The sequence below is a fragment of the Pithys albifrons genome, chromosome 8 (assembly GCF_047495875.1).
Source record: "Pithys albifrons albifrons isolate INPA30051 chromosome 8, PitAlb_v1, whole genome shotgun sequence".
NCBI lineage: Eukaryota > Metazoa > Chordata > Aves > Passeriformes > Thamnophilidae > Pithys > Pithys albifrons.
Genome location: NC_092465.1, coordinates 24,018,103 through 24,041,748, shown reverse-complemented (window position 1 = coordinate 24,041,748; position 23,646 = coordinate 24,018,103). Strand labels below are relative to the sequence as shown.

Sequence of the window (23,646 nt, the reverse complement as noted above, 5' to 3'; positions counted from 1 at the left end):
CATAATGGCCTCTGTGATGTAATGTTTTGTCTTTTCTTTGCTTTTCAGACCCACCAGGTCCACCTGCAAATCCAAGAGTGACTGATACTACAAAGACAAGTGCATCTTTAGCCTGGGGCAAGCCTCATTATGATGGTGGTCTTGACATCACTGGCTATATAGTAGAGCATCAAAAGGAAGGAGAAGAAGAATGGGTAAAAGACACGATAGGAACTGCTTTAAGAATCACTCAGTTTGTTGTAGCTCATCTGCAGACAGGAGCCAAATACAATTTCAGAATCTCTGCCATGAATGCTGCAGGTGTTGGTGAACCAGCAATAATTCCAAGTGTGGAAATCAAAGACCGAGAAGAGATTCCTGACTTTGAATTAGATGCTGAGCTAAGAAGAACTCTTGTTGTTAGAGCTGGATTAACTATTCGAATTTTTGTACCGATTAAAGGGCGTCCACCTCCAGAAGTTACATGGACAAAAGATGATATTTCACTCAAAGGACGTGCCAGTATTGAAAATACCGACTCCTTTACACTGTTGATTGTCACAGAGTGCACAAAATATGATGCAGGAAAATATGTAATGACTCTTGAAAACGCTGCTGGTAAGAAGACTGGCTTTGTAAATGTAAAAGTTTTGGATACACCAGGTCCACCAATAAACCTGAAGCCTAGAGAAATAACCAAAGACAGCATCACCCTCCAGTGGGATATGCCTCTGGTAGATGGAGGTTCTCGTATAACAAACTATATTGTCGAGAAACGTGAATCAACTCGGAAGGCATATTCAACAGTCACAACCAACTGTCAGAAGTGTTCCTTCAAGGTTCCTAATTTATCTGAGGGGTGTGAATACTATTTCAGAGTACTGGCTGAAAATGAGTATGGTATTGGGGAACCAGCTGAAACTGCAGAACCAGTAAGAGCTTCTGAGGCACCATCCCCACCAGAGAGCCTTAATATTATGGATGTAACACGGAACTCAGTTAGCCTAGCTTGGCCGAAACCAGAACATGATGGTGGCAGCAAGATCACTGGGTATGTAATTGAAGCACAGAGAAAAGGAACCAACCAGTGGGCACACATCACCACTGTAAAAACACTGGACTGTGTAGTAAAGAATCTAACTGAAAATGAAGAGTATACTTTCCAAGTTATGGCAGTTAACAGTGCTGGAAGAAGTGCCCCAAGAGAAAGCAGGCCAGTTATTATCAAAGAGCAAACTATGCTACCAGAGTTTGACCTCCGTGCTCTCTACCAGAAAACAGTCATTGCCAAAGCTGGTGACAATATCAAGGTTGAAATCCCTGTACTTGGTCGTCCAAGGCCTACTGTGACTTGGAAGAAAGAAGACCAGATACTTAAGCAAACACAAAGGGTAAATTATGAAAATACTGCAACTGCAACCATACTAACCATCAATGAATGTATTCGAAGTGATAGTGGTCAATACCCGCTGTCAGCTAAAAATATTGTTGGAGAAGTTAGTGAAGTAATCACAGTTCAGGTTCATGATATACCTGGACCTCCTACTGGACCAATCAAATTTGATGAAATTTCATCTGATTTTCTGACATTCTCCTGGGAGCCTCCTTTGAATGATGGTGGTGTACCAATAAGTAACTATGTTGTAGAAATGCGTCAAACAGACAGTACCACATGGACTGAACTGGCAACCACAGTGATACGTACTACATTTAAAGCCATTCGTCTTACTACTGGAGTTGAGTATCAGTTCCGTGTTAAAGCTCAAAACAGATATGGAGTTGGTCCAGCCATTACTTCAGCATCTGTAGTTGCCAACTACCCATTTAAAGTACCTGGGCCTCCTGGCACTCCTCAGGTAATTGCAGTCACCAAGGAAACCATGACCATTAGCTGGAATGAGCCAGTTACTGATGGTGGAAGCCCCATACTGGGGTATCATATTGAAAGAAAAGAGCGAAACAGCATTCTTTGGCAGACTGTAAGTAAAATGCTGGTATCAGGCAATATCTTTAAATCATCTGGACTTACCGATGGCATTGCATATGAATTCCGTGTTATAGCAGAAAATCTGGCTGGGAAGAGTAAGCCAAGCAAGCCATCTGAGCCTGTGTTTGCTCTGGACCCAATAGATCCACCCGGTAAGCCAATACCTCTGAACATTACAAGACATGCAGTTACACTGAAGTGGACCAAACCAGAATATAATGGAGGTTTTAAGATAACTGGCTACACTGTTGAAAAAAGAGATCTTCCTAATGGCCGTTGGCTGAAGGCTAATTTCAGCAATATACTAGACACTGAATTCACTGTAAGTGGTTTGACAGAAGATGCTGCCTATGAATTCCGTGTGATTGCCAGGAATGCTGGTGGAGCTGTTAGTCAGCCCTCTGAGCCATCAGATGCAATCACTTGTAGAGATGACATTGAAGCACCAAGGATAAAAGTGGATGCTAAATACAAAGACACCTTAGTACTTAAAGCAGGTGAACTTTTCAGACTTGAGGCTGATGTTTCAGGTCGCCCTCCACCAACTATGACATGGACAAAGGGAGAAAAAGAACTTGAAGACACAGCAAAATTAGAAATAAAAATAGCAGACTTCTCTACTGTACTTATCAATAAAGATTCCTCAAGAAGAGACGGTGGTGCTTATACACTTACTGCAACAAATCCTGGTGGTTTTGCCAAGCATATCTTCAATGTTAAAGTTCTTGATAGACCTGGTCCCCCAGAAGGGCCTTTGGCTGTATCTGAAGTCACTGCAGAAAAGTGTGTGCTGTCATGGCTACCGCCACAGGATGATGGAGGAGCAAAGATTGACCATTATGTGGTTGAAAAACGAGAAACCAGTAGATTGGCATGGACAGCTGTAGCCACAGAAGTTCCAGTAACTAAACTGAAGGTTACTAAGCTTTTGAAGGGCAATGAGTACGTGTTCCGAGTCATGGCTGTTAACAAGTATGGAGTTGGTGAGCCTCTGGAATCAGAGCCTGTTCTTGCAGTAAATCCATATGTGCCACCTGATCCTCCAAAAACACCTGAAGTTACAGCAATTACAAAAGATTCCATGGTTGTCTGTTGGGGCCATCCTGATTCTGACGGTGGGAGTCCAATAACTAACTATATTGTGGAACGTCGAGACAGGACTGGTCTACGGTGGGTGAAATGTAACAAAAGGGTTGTTACTGACTTACGTTATAAAGTGTCTGGACTGACAGAAGGCCATGAATATGAATATAGAGTCATGGCTGAAAACGCTGCTGGAGTCAGTGAGCCAAGCCCAACTAGTCCATTCTATAAAGCTTGTGATACTGTATTTAAGCCTGGTCCCCCAGGTAATCCTCGAGTTTTGGACAGCAGCAAGTCCTCAATTACCATAGCATGGAACAAACCAATATATGATGGTGGTTCAGAGATCACAGGTTACATGGTTGAGATTGCACTACCTGAAGAAGATGAGTGGAAGATTGTAACTCCACCAGTAGGTCTAAAGGCTACTTCTTTTACCATCACTGATCTGAAAGAAAATCAAGAGTATAAAATACGGATATATGCTATGAACTCTGAAGGTCTTGGAGAACCTGCTCTTGTTCCTGGGACTCCAAAAGCTGAAGAAAGAATGCTACCTCCAGAGATTGAACTTGATGCAGAACTGCGTAAAGTCGTCACTATTAGAGCCTGCTGTACTCTAAGGCTCTTCGTCCCAATTAAAGGAAGACCAGCACCTGAAGTAAAATGGACAAGAGAACATGGGGAATCCTTGGATAGAGCAAGCATTGAATCAACGAGCTCTTATACTTTACTTATTGTTGAAAATGTAAATAGATTTGATAGTGGCAAATACATACTGACAATTGAAAACAGCTCAGGTAGCAAGTCAGCATTTGTGAATGTCAGAGTTCTTGATACCCCAGGGGCACCTCAAGATCTGAAAATTAAGGAAGTTACAAAATCTTCAGTTACACTCACATGGGAACCTCCTCTCATAGATGGTGGCTCTAAAATAAAAAATTACATTGTTGAAAAGCGTGAATCGACAAGAAAAGCTTATTCAACTGTTAATGCCAATTGCCACAAGACCAGCTGGAAAGTTGATTCACTGCAAGAAGGCTGCAACTACTACTTCAGAGTCCTAGCTGAAAATGAGTATGGAATAGGCCTTCCAGTTGAAACTTCAGAATCCATAAAAGTATCAGAAAGACCACTTCCACCAGGGAAAATAACTCTGTTGGATGTGACAAGAAATAGCGTATCCTTATCTTGGGAAAAACCTGAACATGATGGTGGTAGCCGAATTCTGGGCTACATTGTAGAAATGCAGAGCAAAGGCAGTGAAAAGTGGTCAACCTGTGCTACAGTAAAAGTTACAGAAGCCACAATCACAGGACTGATCCAAGGTGAAGAATATACCTTCCGTGTTTCAGCTCAGAATGAGAAGGGTATCAGTGATCCTCGCCAGCTGGGTATACCAGTTGTTGCAAAAGATCTTGTGATTCCACCAGCTTTCAAACTACTATTTACCACTTTCAGTGTTCTAGCAGGAGAGGACTTAAAGGTTGATGTTCCTTTTGTTGGTCGACCCAAACCAGCAGTGCTTTGGCATAAAGATGATGTGGCATTGAAGCAGACTACAAGAGTGAATGCAGAAAGTTCAGAAAACAACACAGTGTTAACAATAAAAGAAGCATGCAGAGAAGATGTAGGGACATATTTAGTTAAACTAACAAACTCTGCTGGTGAAGCAACTGAGACCCTAAATATTGTTGTCCTTGACAAACCAGGACCTCCAACTGGACCAGTAAAAGTAGATGAAGTCACAGCCGATAGTATTACCATTTCCTGGGAACCACCCAAGTATGATGGTGGTAGCTCTATCAATAATTACATTGTAGAGAAAAGAGACACTTCTACCACAACTTGGCACATTGTGTCAGCTACTGTTGCAAGAACAACTATAAAAGCATGTCGTTTAAAGACTGGTTGTGAATATCAGTTCAGAATTGCAGCTGAAAACAGGTATGGGAAGAGTACATATCTCACTTCAGAGTCAATCATAGCCCAGTACCCATTTAAAGTTCCTGGTCCACCTGGAACACCTTTTGTAACAAATGCCTCAAAAGACAGCATGGTGGTACAATGGAATGAACCAGTCAATGATGGTGGAAGCAGGATCATTGGGTATCATTTGGAGCGCAAAGAAAGAAACAGCATTCTGTGGGCTAAACTAAATAAAACACCTATTCCAGATACCAAATTTAAGACAACTGGCCTTGAGGAAGGCCTTGAGTATGAGTTCAGAGTCTATGCAGAAAACATAGTGGGAATTGGAAAGGCAAGCAGAGCCTCTGAATGCTATACTGCACGTGATCCATGTGACCCTCCAGGTCGTCCAGAACCTGTAATTGTCACAAGAAGTTCAGTAACACTTCAGTGGAAGAAACCTATATATGATGGTGGAAGTAAGATCACAGGCTATGTTGTTGAAAAGAAGGAATTACCTGATGGCCGTTGGATGAAAGCAAGCTTTACAAATGTCATTGATACTCAATTTGAAGTAACTGGTCTAGTCGAAAACCAGAGATATGAGTTCCGTGTTATAGCACGAAATGCTGCAGGTGTTTTCAGTGAGCCATCTGAGAGCTCAGGGGCAATTACAGCAAGAGATGAAGTAGAACCACCTCATATAAGTATGGATCCAAAATACAAAGACACTATTGTAGTGCATGCTGGTGAATCATTCAAGCTTGATGCTGATGTTCATGGCAAACCAATACCTTCCATTCAGTGGTTAAAAGGTGATCGTGAGCTGACAAGCACTGCTCATATGGAAATAAAAAGTACCGATTTTGCAACAAGCCTTAGTGTGAAGGAAGCCACGAGAGTGGACAGTGGTCAGTATGTACTACTGGCAAAGAATGTTGCAGGTGAAAAGAAGGTTCCTGTTAACGTCAAAGTTCTGGATAGACCTGGACCACCAGAAGGACCTGTTGAGATTACTGGTGTTACAGCTGAAAAATGCACACTGTCATGGAAACCTCCACTCCAAGACGGTGGTAGTGACATTTCACACTACATTGTGGAAAAAAGGGAAACCAGTCGCTTGGTGTGGACCGTCATCGACTCAAATGTGCAAACCCTAAATTGCAAAGTTACGAAACTTTTAGAAGGAAATGAGTATGTTTTCCGCATCATGGCAGTAAATAAATATGGTGTTGGTGAACCTCTTGAGTCTGAACCAGTACTCGCAAAGAACCCATTTTCAGTGCCACTTCCACCAAAGGCACCAGAAGTCACAGCTGTTACCAAGGATTCTATGATAGTTGTATGGGAAAGGCCAGCCTCAGATGGCGGTAGTGAAATCCTAGGTTATGTTCTTGAAAAACGAGATAAGGAAGGTATTCGCTGGACAAGATGTAACAAACGCCTGATAAGTGAACTACGATACAGAGTGACTGGTCTTATAGAAAATCATGATTATGAGTACAGAGTTTCAGCTGAAAATGCTGCTGGTCTTAGTGAACCGAGCCCACCTTCCACTTACTACAAGGCATGTGATCCTATTTACAAGCCAGGTCCCCCCAATAATCCTAAAGTTGTGGATGTTACAAGATCTTCAGTTTTCCTTTCGTGGGGTAAGCCTATCTATGATGGAGGCTCTGAAATTCAGGGATACATTGTGGAAAAGTGCGATGTAAGTGATGGTGAGTGGTCAATTTGTACCCCTCCAACTGGAATTAAGAATACCCACATGGAAGTAGAAAAATTAGTGGAAAAACATGAATACAAATTCCGCATATGTGCAGTTAATAAAGCAGGAGTTGGAGAGCATGCAGATGTTCCTGGTTCTGTTATTGTTGAAGAAAAGATGGAGGCACCAGACCTTGACCTTGACATGGAACTAAGGAAGATTGTGAATGTGAGGGCAGGAGGTTCCTTAAGACTGTTTGTTCCTATCAGAGGTCGTCCAACACCTGAAGTAAAATGGGGTAAAGTAGATGGTGAGATCAGAGAAGCAGCTATTATTGATACCACTAGCAGCTTTACTTCCCTTGTTCTAGACAATGTTAATCGATTTGATAGTGGAAAGTATACTCTGACCTTGGAAAACAGCAGTGGAACAAAGTCTGCCTTTGTCAGTGTAAGAGTACTGGATACCCCAAGTGCACCTGTTAATTTAAAGATCAGAGAGATCACTAAGGACTCTGTTTCACTTTCATGGGAACCTCCTCTCTTGGACGGTGGAGCAAAAATAAAAAATTTCATTATTGAAAAGCGTGAAGCAACAAGAAAGGCATATGCAGCTGTTGTAACAAACTGCCACAAGACTTCATGGAAAGTAGATCAACTTCAGGAGGGTTGCTATTACTTCTTTAGAATTTCTGCTGAGAATGAATACGGAATTGGCCTCCCTGCAGAAACCAGTGACCCGATTAAAGTTGCAGAAGTTCCACAGCCTCCTGGGAAAATAACAGTGGATGACGTCACAAGAAATAGTGTTTCGCTAAGCTGGGCAAAACCTGAACATGATGGTGGTAGCAAAATCATACAATACATTGTTGAAATGCAAGCAAAGGGTAGTGAGAAGTGGTCAGAGTGTGCTCGTGTAAAAACACTTGAAGCAGTTATCACTAACCTAACTCAAGGGGAAGAATATCTTTTTAGAGTAATGGCTGTAAATGAAAAGGGTAAGAGTGATCCTAGAGCACTTGCAGTTCCAATAGTTGCCAAAGACCTAGTGATTGAACCTGATGTAAGACCTGCTTTTCACAGTTACAGTGTTCAAGTGGGACAAGATCTAAAAGTAGAAATACCAGTTGCAGGTCGACCTAAACCAACTGTTACCTGGATGAAAGACGGCCAGCCATTAAGGCAGACAACAAGAGTCAATGTTAGTGATTCAGCAGATCTCACTGTACTGAATCTTAAGGAAACTAGCAAAGAGGACAGTGGCACTTATGAAATCACTGTGGCTAATGTTGTTGGGCAAAAGTCTGCCTGTGTTGAAATTATAACTCTAGACAAACCTGACCCTCCGGTAGGGCCTGTGAAGTTTGATGATGTAAGTGCAGAAAGTATTACCATATCATGGAATCCCCCAGCATACACAGGTGGCTGCCAAATCACGAACTATGTTGTTCACAAGAGAGATACAACAACCACTGTATGGGAAACAGTTTCAGCTACTGTTGCAAGGACTACACTGAAGGTGACTAAACTGAAAACTGGTTCAGAATACCAGTTCAGAATATTTGCTGAGAACAGATACGGGCAGAGTTTTGCATTGGAATCTGCACCAGTTGTAGCACAGTACCCCTACAAGGAGCCAGGACCTCCCGGCACACCATTTGTGACAACGGTTACAAAAGACTCCATGGTTGTACAGTGGCATGAACCAGTAAATGATGGTGGCAGTAGAGTGTTGGGCTACCATCTTGAGAGAAAGGAGAAAAACAGCATTTTATGGACTAAAGTGAACAAGACTATTATTCAGGACACAAGTTTTAAGACAAATAACCTTGAAGAAGGAATTGAATATGAGTTCCGAGTTTCTGCAGAAAATATTGTTGGTGTAGGCAGAACAAGTAAAGTTTCTGAGTGCTATGTAGCTCGTGATCCATGTGATCCTCCAGGTCGCCCAGAAGCTATAATAATAAAAAGAAGCTCTATTACTCTACAATGGACCAAACCAGAATATGATGGTGGAAGTAAGATTACTGGTTATATTGTAGAGAAACGTGACTTACCAGATGGTCGCTGGATGAAAGCCAGCTTCACAAATATCATTGAAACTCAGTTCACTGTAACAGGGCTTACTGAAGACCAAAGATACGAATTTAGAGTAATTGCAAAGAATGCTGCAGGTGCAATAAGCAAACCTTCTGACAGTACAGGACCAATAACAGCAAGGGATGAAGTTGAACTTCCACGAATTTCAATGGATCCAAAGTACAAAGATGCAATTGTTGTAAATGCTGGTGAAACATTCAGACTTGAGGCTGATGTTCACGGAAAGCCACTACCAAGCATTAAGTGGTACAAAGGAGATAAAGAGCTTGAAGAAACTTCTAGATGTGAAATAAAGAACACAGATTTCAGTGCATTAATAATTGTAAAAGATGCCATTAGAGTTGATGGTGGACAGTACATTTTAGAAGCCTCTAATGTTGCTGGAACAAAGACAATAACAGTAAATGTAAAAGTCCTGGACAGGCCAGGACCTCCAGAAGGCCCAGTCCAAGTGACAGGAGTCACTGCTGAAAAATGTGCATTGGCATGGGCTCCTCCTCTTCATGATGGTGGCAGTGATATTTCTCATTACATTGTAGAGAAGAGAGAAACTAGTCGCCTGGCATGGACTGTGGTTTCTTCAGAGGTTCTCCCTACAATGCTGAAAGTAACAAAACTCTTGGAAGGAAATGAGTATGTCTTCCGCATTATGGCAGTTAACAAATATGGGGTTGGTGAGCCATTAGAATCTGTGCCAGTAATGATGAAAAATCCATTTGTGGTTCCTGGACCACCAAAGGCCTTGGAAATTACCAACATCACAAAGGATTCTATGACTGTCTGCTGGACCCGGCCAGATAGTGATGGCGGTAGTGAAATTGTAGGTTACATTGTAGAAAAGAGAGATCGAGCAGGCATCAGATGGATAAAATGCAATAAACGCCGAATTACAGATTTGCGATTAAGAGTTACAGGATTAACAGAGGATCATGAATATGAATTCAGAGTTTCGGCTGAAAATGCTGCTGGAGTGGGTGAACCAAGCCAAGTTTCTCCTTACTTTAAAGCTTGTGACCCAATGTTCAAGCCTGGCCCACCTACAAATATCCATGTTGTGGATACCACCAAAAGTTCAGTTATACTTGGTTGGAGTAAACCTATTTATGATGGTGGTTGTGAAATCCAGGGATACCTTGTAGAAATCTGTAAGGCAGATGAAGATGAATGGGCACTTGTTACACCACAAACAGGTATACGTGCCACTCGATTTGAAATCAAAAAGCTCACTGAACATCAAGAATACAAACTACGAGTGTGTGCTCTCAACAAGATTGGTGTAGGAGAGGCTGCATCAGTTCCTGGCACTATTAAACCAGAAGACAAACTTGAAGCCCCAGAACTTGACATTGATTCAGAGCTAAGGAAAGGGATAGTGGTTAGAGCTGGTGGGTCTGCTAGGATTCACATACCATTTAGGGGACGACCAACACCAGACATCACATGGTCCCGGGAAGAAGGTGAATTCACAGAAAAAGTTCAGATTGATAAAAGCATAAACTTCACACAACTTTCAATTGACAACTGTGATAGAAATGATGCTGGAAAGTATATTCTTAAGTTGGAGAACAGCAGTGGTTCTAAATCTGCTTTTGTTACAGTAAAAGTCTTGGACACACCAGGACCACCACAAAACTTAGTGGTAAAGGATATAAAGAAGGATTCTGCTGTACTATCTTGGGAACCACCCATTATTGATGGTGGTGCAAAGGTAAAGAACTATGTAATAGACAAGCGTGAGTCAACCAGGAAGGCATTTGCAAATGTAAGTGCTAAATGTAGCAAGACAAGTTTCAAAGTTGAAAATCTTACAGAAGGAGCAATTTATTACTTCAGAGTTATGGCCGAAAATGAATTTGGAATTGGTGTTCCAGTTGAAACCAGGGATGCTGTCAAAGCCTCAGAGCCACCTCTGCCTCCTGGGAAGGTATTACTCACTGATGTGACTCAGAGAAGTGCATCACTTACATGGGAAAAACCTGAACATGATGGAGGTAGCAGAATTTTGGGATACATTGTTGAAATGCTGCCTAAAGGAACAGAAAAATGGAGCGTTGTTAGTGAGACCAAAACGTGCAATGCAGTGGTGTCTGGTTTGAGTCCAGGGCAGGAATATCAATTTCGTGTGATTGCCTACAATGAAAAAGGCAAAAGTGATCCCAGAGCACTTGGAATTCCTGTGATAGCTAAAGACTTGACAATTGAGCCAAGTTTCAAACTGATGTTTAATACATACAGTGTACAAGCTGGAGAAGATCTAAAGGTAGAAGTACCATTTATAGGTAGACCTAAACCTACTATTACTTGGACAAAAGACGAGCAGCCACTGAAACAGACAACCAGATTAAATATTCAGGATACAGCAACATCAACTACCTTACATATTAAAGAAAGCAGCAAGGAAGACTTTGGTAAATATACAGTAACAGCAACAAACACAGCAGGTACAGCAACAGAGAACTTGAGCATAATTGTACTGGAAAAGCCTGGCCCACCACGAGGACCTGTTCGCTTTGACGAAGTTAGTGCAGACTTTGTTGTTTTATCATGGGATCCACCTGAATATACTGGTGGCTGTCAGATAAGCAATTATATAGTAGAAAAGCGTGACACAAGCACCACCACATGGAGCATTGTGTCAGCAACTGTTGCAAGAACAACTATCAAAGCAACAAAGCTTAAAACAGGTACTGAATACCAGTTCAGGATTTCTGCTGAAAACAGATATGGCAAGAGCTCTCCTTTGGCTTCCAAACCAATTATTGTGCAATACCCCTACAAGGAACCTGGACCACCTGGAACCCCATTTGTAACAGCAACTTCCAAAGACCATATGATTGTACAGTGGCATGAACCAGTTAATGATGGAGGAAGCAAAGTTCTTGGCTACCATCTTGAGCGCAAAGATAAGAACAGTATTCTTTGGACAAAACAGAACAAGTCACTCATTACAGACACCAAATATAAAACAGATGGCCTTGAAGAAGGTCTTGAATATGAGTTCAGAGTTTCTGCTGAAAACATTGTTGGCATTGGCAAAGTCAGCAAAGTATCAGAACTGTATGTTGCCCGAGATCCTTGTGACCCACCTGGTCGCCCAGAAGCTATTGTTGTTACAAGAAGTAATATCACATTGCAGTGGAAAAAACCAGAATACGATGGTGGAAGCAAAATAACTGGTTATATTGTAGAAAAGAAAGAACTACCAGATGGTCGCTGGATGAAAGCCAGCTTTACAAATGTGTTGGAAACAGAATTTACAGTAAGTGGTCTTGTTGAAAACCAACGATATGAATTTAGAGTAATTGCAAGAAATGCAGCAGGTTGTTTGAGTGAACCATCTGAAAGTACAGGGCCCATTACTGCCAGAGATGAAATTGAAGCACCAGGGGCTTCACTGGATCCTAAATACAAAGATGTCATTGTTGTTCGTGCTGGAGAAACCTTTGTTCTTGAAGCTGATATCCATGGTAAACCTATTCCTGACATTACATGGTCAAAAGATGGTAAAGACCTTGAAGAAGCAACTGCAAGAATGGAAATTAAATCTACCATTCAGAAAACAACGCTCACTGTCAAAGACTGTATAAGAGTAGATGGAGGTCACTATACTCTGAACCTCAAAAATGTTGGTGGCACCAAATCTATACCAATCACTGTAAAAGTGCTTGATAGACCAGGACCTCCAGAAGGACCTTTGAAGGTTACAGGTGTCACTGCAGAAAAATGCTACTTGTCATGGGCTCCACCATTACATGATGGTGGTTCTAGTATTTCACATTATATCATTGAGAAGAGAGAGACAAGCAGACTTTCATGGACACAAGTAGCAACAGACGTGCAGGCTCTTAACCTCAAAGTAACCAGACTCCTTCCTGGCAATGAGTACATTTTCCGTGTAATGGCAGTGAATAAATACGGAATTGGAGAGCCTTTGGAATCTGACCCAGTTGTGGCTCGTAATCCATACAAACCCCCTGGTCCTCCTTCAACACCTGAAGTTTCAGCAATCACAAAAGATTCTATGGTGGTGACATGGGGGCGCCCAGAAGACAATGGAGGAGCTGAAATTGAAGGTTACATACTTGAAAAACGAGACAAAGATGGTATTCGGTGGACCAAATGCAATAAGAAAAGGCTGACAGACTTGCGATTCAGAGTAACAGGTCTTACTGATGGACATTTCTATGAATTTAGAGTTTCTGCTGAAAATGCTGCAGGGGTGGGGGAACCCAGTGAGCCATCCATTTTCTATCGTGCTTGTGATGTACTGTATCCGCCAGGTCCACCAACCAATCCAAAGGTTACAGATACTTCCAGGTCATCAGTTTCCCTTGCCTGGAGTAAGCCCATTTATGATGGTGGTGCTCCTGTTAAGGGATATGTAGTAGAAGTAAAAGAAGCTGCCGCTGATGAATGGACTACCTGCACCCCACCAACAGGCCTACAAGCAAAACAGTTCACCGTGACCAAACTAAAAGAGAACCAGGAATATAACTTCCGCATCTGTGCCATCAACTCAGAAGGAGTAGGAGAACCTGCTACTGTACCTGGTTCAGTCTTAGCAGAGGACAAGATTGAACCTCCTGAAATTGAACTTGATGCAGATCTCAGAAAAGTAGTCACTGTACGTGCTAGTGGTACATTACGCCTGTTTGTCACCATCAGAGGAAGACCAGAACCTGAAGTTAAATGGGAGAAAGCAGAAGGAACAATTAGTGAGCGAGCTCAGATTGAAGTCACCAGTTCCTATACAATGCTAGTCATTGACAATGTCAATAGATTTGATAGTGGTAGATACAATCTTACTTTAGAGAACAACAGTGGCAAAAAATCAGCTTTTGTTAACGTCAGAGTGCTTGATACACCTAGTGCACCTATAAACCTGACAATCAGAGAAGTGAAAAAAGATTTTGTAACTTTAGCCTGGGAACCACCACTTATTGATGGCGGAGCTAAAATTACCAACTATGTAGTTGAAAAGCGAGAATCCACAAGAAAGGCATATGCCACAGTTACAAACAACTGCACTAAGAATTCCTTCAAGATTATTCAACTACAGGAAGGATGTAGTTATTACTTTCGTGTTCTAGCTGTAAATGAATATGGGGTTGGCTTACCAGCAGAAACAGCTGACCCAATTAAGGTGTCTGAACCACCTTCTCCACCAGCAAAGGTCATTCTTGTTGATGTGACTCGCAACTCTGCTTCAATTAAATGGGAAAGGCCAGAGAGCGATGGTGGCAGTAAAATTACTGGTTATATAGTAGAAATGCAAACTAGAGGAAGTATAAAATGGAGTGCATGCACACAGGTGAAAACATTAGAAGCAACAGTAACGGGCTTAAGTATGGGAGAAGAGTACAGTTTCAGAGTAATTGCTGTTAATGAAAAAGGAAAAAGTGATCCAAGAGAACTTGGTGTCCCGGTCATTGCAAAAGATATTGAAATCCAGCCATCTGTTGAGCTCCTTTTCAACACATTCACTGTGAAAGCTGGAGATGATCTTAAGATTGACATTCCATTCAGAGGGCGACCTCTTCCAACTGTTAGCTGGAAGAAGGATGGGAATCCCTTGAAAGAGACAACCAGGGTAAATGTCCAGACATCAAAGACTTCAACTTCACTTTCCATCAAGGAAGCTTCAAATGAAGATTTGGGACATTATGAATTACATCTTTCAAATTCTGCCGGATCAACAACAGCTTCTTTAACTGTAGTTGTTCTTGACAGACCAGGGCCACCAACTGATGTTCATATTGATGAAGTTAGTGCTGATAGTGTAACTCTGTCTTGGAAACCTCCAGAATATGATGGTGGGTGCCATATTAGCAATTACATTGTGGAGAAGAGAGAAACTACCACAACAACATGGGAGATAGTATCTGCAGCAGTTGCAAGAACATCAATTAAAGTATCTCGACTCATTACTGGATCTGAATATCAGTTCCGTATTTGTGCAGAAAACCGCTATGGGAAGAGCACTTACACTAATTCTCCTTCTGTTGTGGCAGAGTATCCATTTAAGCCTCCAGGTCCACCTGGTACTCCTCATGTGGTACATGCAACTAAAGCTTTCATGATTGTAACTTGGCAGGTACCAGTTAATGATGGAGGTAGCGTAGTACTGGGATATCACTTGGAGCGTAAGGAAAGAAGCAGCATTCTTTGGACAAAAGTCAACAAGAGCCTTATAACTGATACTCAAATGAAAGTTACAGGTCTTGATGAAGGACTGCTGTATGAATATCGTGTGTATGCAGAAAACATTGCTGGAATAGGCAAATGTAGTAAATCCTGTGAACCAGTTGCTGCAAGAGATCCATGTGATCCTCCCGGTCAACCAGAAGTTACTAATATTACAAGAACATCTGTCTCACTGAAGTGGACTAAACCAGAATATGATGGTGGAGCTAAAGTAACAGGATATATTATTGAACGCCGAGAGATACCAGATGGACGTTGGCTAAAATGTAATTTTACCAATGTGCAAGAAACATACTTCGATGTAGGTGGACTTACAGAAGACCAGCGATATGAATTCCATGTGATTGCAAAGAATGCTGCTGGACTCTTCAGTCAGCCCTCTGAATCAACTGGACCTGTGACTGTAAAAGATGATGTAGAGGCTCCAAGAATTATGGTGGATGCCAAATTCAGAGATGTTGTAGTTGTGAAAGCTGGAGAAATGTTTAAAGTCAATGCTGATATTGCAGGACGGCCAATACCAGTGGTTTCATGGACAAAGGATGGCAAGGAGCTTGAAGGAAAAGCTAGAGTTGAAATAGTCTCAACAGATTACACTACTGCAATAACCATTAAGGATTGTATCCGAAGTGATTCGGGACAGTATGTACTAACATTACAAAATGTTGCAGGAACACGATCTTTGGCAATTAATTGCAAAGTACTTGATAGACCTGGCCCACCTGCAGGCCCATTAGAAATAAAAGGCCTTACTGCTGAAAAATGCCATTTATCATGGGGACCCCCTCAAGAAAATGGTGGTGCAGATATTGATTATTATATTGTGGAAAAACGTGAGACCAGCAGAATTGCATGGACACTTTGTGAAGGAGAGCTTAGAACAACATCCTGTAAAGTGACAAAATTACTGAAAGGTAATGAGTATATTTTCAGAGTGATGGGAGTTAACAAATACGGCGTTGGTGAGCCTCTGGAAAGTGTTGCTGTCAAAGCCTTAGACCCATTTACAGTTCCAAGTCCACCTACATCTTTAGAGATTACCAGTGTGAGCAAAGATTCAATAACTCTGTGCTGGGCAAGACCTGAGTCTGATGGCGGCAGTGAGATCTCTGGTTATGTAATTGAAAGGCGTGAGAAAACCAGCCTAAGATGGATTCGTGTAAACAAAAAGCCAGTTTATGATTTAAGAGTGAAATCATCTGGACTCCGTGAAGGATGTGAATATGAATTCCGGGTTTATGCAGAAAATGCTGCTGGCCTCAGTCTTCCAAGTGAAACTACACCATTGATTAAGGCAGAAGATCCAATCTTCTTGCCATCAGCCCCATCTAAACCTAAGATTATGGATTCTACAAGGTCAAATATCACAATTGGTTGGACAAAGCCACTGTTTGATGGAGGTGCCCCAGTAACAGGATATACAGTTGAATACAAGAAAACTGATGAAACTGACTGGACAACTGCTATTCAGAATTTAAGAGGCACAGAATATACTATAGGTGGATTAGTATCAGGCTCTGAGTACGTTTTTAGAGTGAAATCCATTAACAAAATGGGTGTCAGTGAACCAAGTGATGTCTCAGAACCTCAGCTGGCAAAAGAAAGAGAGGAAGAACCTGCTTTTGATATTGACAGTGAAATGCGGAAGACTTTAATTGTAAAGGCTGGTGGATCATTCACAATGACTGTTCCTTTCAGAGGCAAACCAGTCCCAAATGTAACATGGAACAAACCAGACACTGATCTCCGTGTACGAGCAAGCATTGACACTTCAGATAATTGCACATCTCTCACTATTGAAAAAGCAACGAGGAATGATTCTGGAAAATACACGTTAACACTGCAAAACATCCTGAACACTGCTACCTTGACTTTAATTGTCAAAGTTCTTGATACTCCTGGCCCACCATCTAATATTGCAACAAAAGACATAACTAAAGAATCTGCTGTGTTATCCTGGGATGTTCCTGAAAATGATGGCGGAGCACCTGTAAAGAACTATGTTATTGAAAAACGAGAAGCTAGCAAAAAAGCATGGGTCACTGTAACAAACAACTGTCATCGCCTGTCCTACAAAGTGACTGGTTTGCAAGAAGGCGGCATTTACTACTTCCGGGTCTCTGGAGAAAATGAGTTTGGTGTTGGAGTGCCTTCTGAGACCAAGGAAGGAACAAAAATAACAGGTATGTTTTACTATGAAAAACAATTCGTTAATACTTAAAACATATGTTTTAAACTGGTTACTTTAAATCTACTTACAGTAAAATCGGCCAATTTCTTTTTAGTTATGTCTGTAGTTTGACAAATGAAAAAAGGCTATTTAATAGCTTGAATTTTAAATTGTTCTTGCATTTTACTTAAAGTATTTCTAATATACAAATTTGTGAATTATGCAAATTTGAGCAAGATGGCATTCCTGTGTAATTACTAATATAAAAAGTAAATACTTTCTATATTGTTTAACCTGTTGTACTTTTTTTCTCAGAAAAACCCAGCCCACCCGAAAAACTGGGAGTAACAAATGTCACAAAGGACAGTGTTTCTCTTTCATGGCTAAAACCAGAACATGATGGTGGAAGCAGAATTGTGAGCTACCTCCTTGAAGCTCTTGAGAAAGGACAGCAAAAATGGGTTAAGTGTGCAGTTGTAAAGACAACTCATCATGTTGTCCATGGTCTCAAGGAGAATGTTGACTATTTCTTCAGGGTGTCAGCAGAAAACCAAGCTGGTTTAAGTGATCCTAAGGAACTACTGCTCCCTGTTACAGTTAAAGAACAATTAGGTATGCTTCCTGACATGAGACAAAAGTTGATAAGCAATCAATAGCCTTAATATTTTAAAAGTCAGAACATTTTTCTAATAGTTTGAAACTGTTTTCTTTTTCAGAATCTCCCGAGATTGACATGAAAGGCTTCCCTCATAACACTGTATATGTTCGATCAGGATCAAACCTGAAAGTTGAAATTCCAGTTTCTGGAAAACCAATGCCAAAGGTGACATTGTCTAGAGATGGTGTTTCACTGAAACCTACCATGAGATTTCACACAGAAACCACTGCAGAAAGTCTCATCATTAACCTTAAAGAAAGTGTGGCTGCTGATGCTGGCAGATATGACATTACTGCTGCCAATTCAAGTGGCACCACAAAATCATTTGTTAATATTGTTGTGCTGGATAGACCTGGTCCACCTGTTGGTCCTGTTGTCCTTAGCGATGTCACTGAAGAGAGTGTAACGCTCAGATGGCAACCACCAGCTTATGATGGTGGAAGTCAGGTTACCAACTATATTGTACTGAAAAGAGAAACAAGTACTGCAGCTTGGTCTGAAGTGTCTGCCACTGTTGCTAGAACTGCTATCAAAGTTATGAAACTTACAACAGGAGAAGAATACCAATTCCGCATCAAAGCTGAGAACCGCTTTGGCATCAGTGATCACATAGACTCACAGTGTGTGGTTGTCAAGCTTCCTTACAGTGAGTAACATGCTTCTTGTGGTATAAGTTGATGTTTTAATGTTCTGATGTTGAAAATGTACTTTTTTTAACAATTAACCACTTCCTTTGATATCATCAGCTACACCCGGCCCTCCTTCTACGCCATGGGTCACTAATGTCACTCGAGAAAGTATTACTGTTGGATGGCATGAACCAGTCACTAATGGTGGCAGCGCTATCACTGGATATCACCTGGAAATGAAAGACAGGAATAGCATATTATGGCAGAAGGCTAACAAGACCCTTATTCGCACCACTCATTTCAAAGTCACCACCGTCAGTGCTGGCCTTATCTATGAATTTAGAGTTTATGCAGAAAATGCAGCTGGCATTGGAAAAGCAAGTCGTCCTTCTGATCCGGTCCTTGCAATTGATGCTTGTGGTATGTAATCCCTCGAAAATAAAGAAGCCCAACCATTTTGTTTCCCCTGTGATAGTGTGTTCTGTACAGTAAGCCAGTATTCAAAACCTGTTATTCAGTGACAATAATCTTATGTTTCCTACTGCAGAACCACCAAGAAATGTTCGTGTCTCAGATATTTCCAAGACCGCTATCACTCTCTCCTGGCAGAAGCCAGCATTTGATGGTGGTAGCAAGATCACCGGATACATTGTAGAAAAACGTGATCTTCCAGACGGCAGATGGACAAAAGCTAGCTTCACCAATGTGATTGAGACTCAGTTCACAGTATCTGGTCTGACACAGAATTCCCGGTATGAATTCCGTGTCTTTGCTAAGAATGCCGTTGGTTCCATCAGTAATCCCTCAGATGTTGTGGGTCCTATCACATGCGTTGATACATATGGTAAGTGGTTTACAACAATATAATGGTATAATTTCATGGTACTAAAAAGGTTAAAGGCAGTACTGTTTTGTAGATCCACAGTGTCTTAAATATGCAAAGCTAATTTATATTGATTGATTCAATAAGCTTGAATGACTGTGAGCATTTGGGCATGATTGTAATGAACATCTTTGTATTTTCATTTTTAAAGTCTCATGGTATTTATTCCCTGAACAACGGAAGTCTGCCCATGCCCCATGGCCAAAGTGATTATATTTATACCTGTGATTGTCTTGTCTTGGTTCTAGCTCTAGGTCTATGATTTAAGTTATACATGCTGTCTTTGATCTTTATTTATCAAGTACCCATAAATATTAGCTTAAATAAAGTACTATTGTTCTGGGGGTTTATTAAATACAGGGCTAAAATAAGCATATTTTTACCCTTTTTTTTTCCTTAAGGTGCACCTGAAATTGATGTGCCACCAGAATATACAGAAGTGGTGAAATACAAAGCAGGAACTTCGGTTAAGCTAAAACTAGGCATCTCAGGCAAGCCTATACCCACGATTGAGTGGTTCAAAAATGGCCATGAGGTACAAACCAGTGCATTAGTCTCTTTTGAAAATACAACAGATTTTGCTTCTATACTCATCAAGGACTCAAATCGACTCAACAGTGGCACCTATGAATTAAAACTGAAGAATGCCATGGGTTCAGCATCAGCCCACATTAGAGTCCAGATACTTGGTAAGTCTTGAGATGCAACTGTATTTTCCTATTAAATAATAATTCAGTAATAAATACTTAACATCATCTTTCTTCTGTCTTTCACAGACAAGCCAGGACCCCCAACTGGACCTATAGAGTTTAAGACAGTCACTGCTGAAAAGATTACGATAATGTGGGAACCACCAGCAGATGATGGTGGTGCGCCTGTAACGCACTATGTTGTTGAAAAACGGGAGACAAGTCGGGTTGTTTGGTCTTTAATTTCTGAAAAACTGGAAGGATGTATCATAACTACAACAAAACTCATCAAAGGAAATGAATATTTGTTCCGCGTCCGTGGTGTGAACAAGTTTGGAATTGGTGATCCACTGGAATCTGAACCTGTTATAGCCAAAAATTCATTTGGTAAGAAACATATAAAACAACTTACACAACTGAATTGTCTTGTGTATTATTGGTAATTAGTACTGATCTACTGACATATAATTTTTTAATCAGTTGCACCTGGACCACCTAGTGTACCAGAAGTCACAAAGATAACCAAGAATTCTATGACCGTTGTCTGGAATAGACCCACAGCTGATGGAGGCAGTGACATATCAGGATATTTTCTTGAGAAGCGTGACAAGAAAAGTCTGAGTTGGTTCAAGGTTACTAAAGAAACCATTCGGGACACCAGACAGAAAGTAACAGGTCTGACTGAAAACAGCGAATATCATTTTCGAGTTTGTGCTGTCAATGCAGCTGGACAAGGTCCATTCTCTGAAGCTTCTGACTTCTACAAAGCTGCAGACCCTATTGGTAAGAAACAATGTGCGGTATTTCCAGTTGGTCAGAAATCAATGAACAATGAGCAGTTAGTGTGGGATTGCACCAGTGTGACTGAGGGCATATTTTCTTTTTACGATTAACTGTAAATATGGATTCTGACTGGTGTTTTTTCCCCCATAAACTGTCACTTACAGATAAGCCAGGCTCACCAACGAAGCTGAAGATTGTGGATACAACCAAGACATCTGTCACACTTGGCTGGATTAAACCTACTTATGATGGAGGAAGTCCAGTTACCAACTATGTGGTGGAGAAAAGGGAAGGTGAAGAGCAAGAATGGACTGTAGTCAGTACTAAGGGAGAAGTGAGAACAACGGAGTATGTTGTATCCCACCTTCAGCCAAGTGTTAATTACTATTTCCGTGTGTCTGCTATAAATTGTGCTGGACAAGGAGAGCCTATTGAAATGATGGAACCCGTTCAAGCTAAAGATATTCTTGGTACTGTACCTTTTAGTGACTTAACACTTTTCTGTGCATTTTTTTTTGCGGTTTTTTTTTTCAAGTGATTTCTTATTTTACATTCCAAGTATGCATTATCGATTTTTTATTTATTTCCACAGTGGCACCAGAGATTGATTTGGATGTTGCTCTCCGGACATCTATTGTTGCTAAAGCAGGCGAAGATGTGCAAATAATGATTCCATTTAAAGGAAGACCTCCTCCAACAGTCATATGGAGAAAGGGTGACAAGAATCTTGGGACTGATGAGAGATACATCATTCAGAACACAGAATCTTCTACACTACTTATTATTCCTCAAGTTACCCGAAATGATACAGGAAAATATGTTCTTACAATTGAAAACGGAGTTGGAGAAGCAAAATCATCATTTGTGAATGTAAAAGTACTTGACACACCTTCTGCTTGCCAGAAGCTGCAGCTTAAGCACGTTTCTCGTGGCACAGTTACACTGGTGTGGGAGCCTCCTCTCATTAACGGTGGTTCTGAAATAACAAATTATGTTGTTGAAAAAAGAGATGCTACAAAGAGGGCCTGGTCAACTGTTACAACAAAGTGTTCTCATACCACCTTCAAGTTAACTAACCTGTCAGAGAAGACTTCATTCTTCTTCCGTGTTCTTGCTGAAAATGAAATTGGACTGGGTGAACCTTGTGAGACACCTGAACCAGTGAAAGCTGCAGACATACCTGGACCTGTAAAAGACCTAGCCATGAAAGATTCTACAAAGAGTTCCGTTACATTGCAGTGGAGCAAACCTGACTATGATGGTGGTAGCATCATATCAGACTACGTTATTGAAAAGAAACTTCAGGAAGAGAAAGAATGGACTTATGCAGGCACAAGCAAGAGCTGTGAATTTGTAGTTGAAAAACTTAAGGAACTTTCTGTCATGGAATTCAGAGTTTTTGCTAAAAATGAAAAAGGCATGAGTGACTGCGTGAGTGTTGGACCCATTACAGTGAAAGAACTTATAATAACACCTGAGGCTGACCTTTCTGATATTCCTGGAGGTCAGATTTCTGTAAGAATTGGGCATAACCTGCACATTGAATTGCCCTATAAAGGTAAACCTAAGCCATCAATGAGCTGGCTTAAGGACAACCTCCCTCTTAAAGAAACAGAACAACTTCGTTTCAAGAAAACAGAAAACAAAATAAGCTTAAGCATCAAGAATGTGAAAAAGGAGCACGGTGGCAAATATACTTTAATTCTTGATAATGTAGTCTGCAGAAAGTCATTCACCATCACTGTAATCACTCTTGGTCCTCCATCTAAGCCAAAAGCACCTTTAAGACTAGACGAAATCAAGGCAGATAGTGTAGTTTTGTCATGGGAAGCTCCTGAGGATGATGGAGGAGGAGAAATTACTGGCTACAGTATTGAGAAGAGAGAAACCTCACAAATGAACTGGAAGTTGGTGTGTTCAAGTGCTGCAAGAACAACCTTCAAAGTACCAAACCTTGTTAAAGACACTGAATATCAGTTTAGAGTTCGTGCAGAAAACAGATATGGAGTGAGTCCCCCTCTTGTCTCAGCAGATGTTGTGGCAAAGCATCAGTTTAGACCACCAGGTGCCCCAGGCAAGCCTGTTGTATACAATATAACCGCTGATGGAATGACCATATCTTGGGATGCTCCCGTTTATGATGGTGGTTCAGAAATTATTGGATACCATGTTGAAAAGAAGGAACGAAACAGTATTTTGTGGCAGAAGGTTAATGTTGCATTAATATCTAGCAGAGAATACAGGATTACTGGACTGCTTGAGGGCCTAGATTACCAGTTCCAAGTATATGCTGAAAACGCTGCAGGTCTAAGCCGAGCTAGCGAGCCAAGCAAATTTACTTTGGCAGTCTCTCCAGTGGGTAAGTGAATAATCAATCACTCATCCAAGAAAATTCTATTCTTGTAGATTATGGTGAGCAGTAATAAAAATAAATCTTCATTATTTTCCTTTCAGATCCACCTGGTACTCCTGATTACATTGATGTCACTAGGGAAACAATCACCCTGAAATGGACCCCCCCACTGCGTGATGGAGGCAGTAAGATTGTGGCTTACAGCATTGAGAAACGGCAAGGAAGTGCAGACCGTTGGCTCAGGTGTAACTTTACTGATGTCAGTGAATGCCAATATACAGTTACAGGACTCAGTTCGGGTGACCGATATGAGTTCAGAGTGCTTGCAAGAAATGCTGTTGGTACAATCAGCCCACCTTCACAGTCTTCAGGCTATATCATGACCAGAGATGAAAATGGTAAGAATTATTTCTTAATATGCTTTTATTTGGGTACTGAAGACAGCTAGAGTTTCTGGCTGTACTGATGGGAAATGGAAAGCCAAGGGGTAAAGAACTTGTGACTGAGGTA

At 41.1% G+C, this 23,646-nt stretch overlaps 1 protein-coding gene across 1 annotated transcript in view; it reads left to right on the top strand.

Annotated features, from left to right (window-relative positions):
* The window catches only part of TTN (titin), a 240,521-nt gene that overhangs the window by 194,665 nt on the left and 22,210 nt on the right, over window positions 1-23,646 (top strand). Inside the window, exons 226-236 of the mRNA XM_071562604.1 lie at window positions 49-17,154; window positions 17,457-17,753; window positions 17,858-18,445; window positions 18,546-18,848; window positions 18,976-19,272; window positions 19,713-20,000; window positions 20,088-20,387; window positions 20,481-20,783; window positions 20,948-21,253; window positions 21,376-23,142; window positions 23,238-23,534. Coding sequence (XP_071418705.1) covers window positions 49-17,154; window positions 17,457-17,753; window positions 17,858-18,445; window positions 18,546-18,848; window positions 18,976-19,272; window positions 19,713-20,000; window positions 20,088-20,387; window positions 20,481-20,783; window positions 20,948-21,253; window positions 21,376-23,142; window positions 23,238-23,534 — 21,852 coding nt within the window. The remainder of the gene's footprint in view (window positions 1-48; window positions 17,155-17,456; window positions 17,754-17,857; window positions 18,446-18,545; window positions 18,849-18,975; window positions 19,273-19,712; window positions 20,001-20,087; window positions 20,388-20,480; window positions 20,784-20,947; window positions 21,254-21,375; window positions 23,143-23,237; window positions 23,535-23,646) is intronic.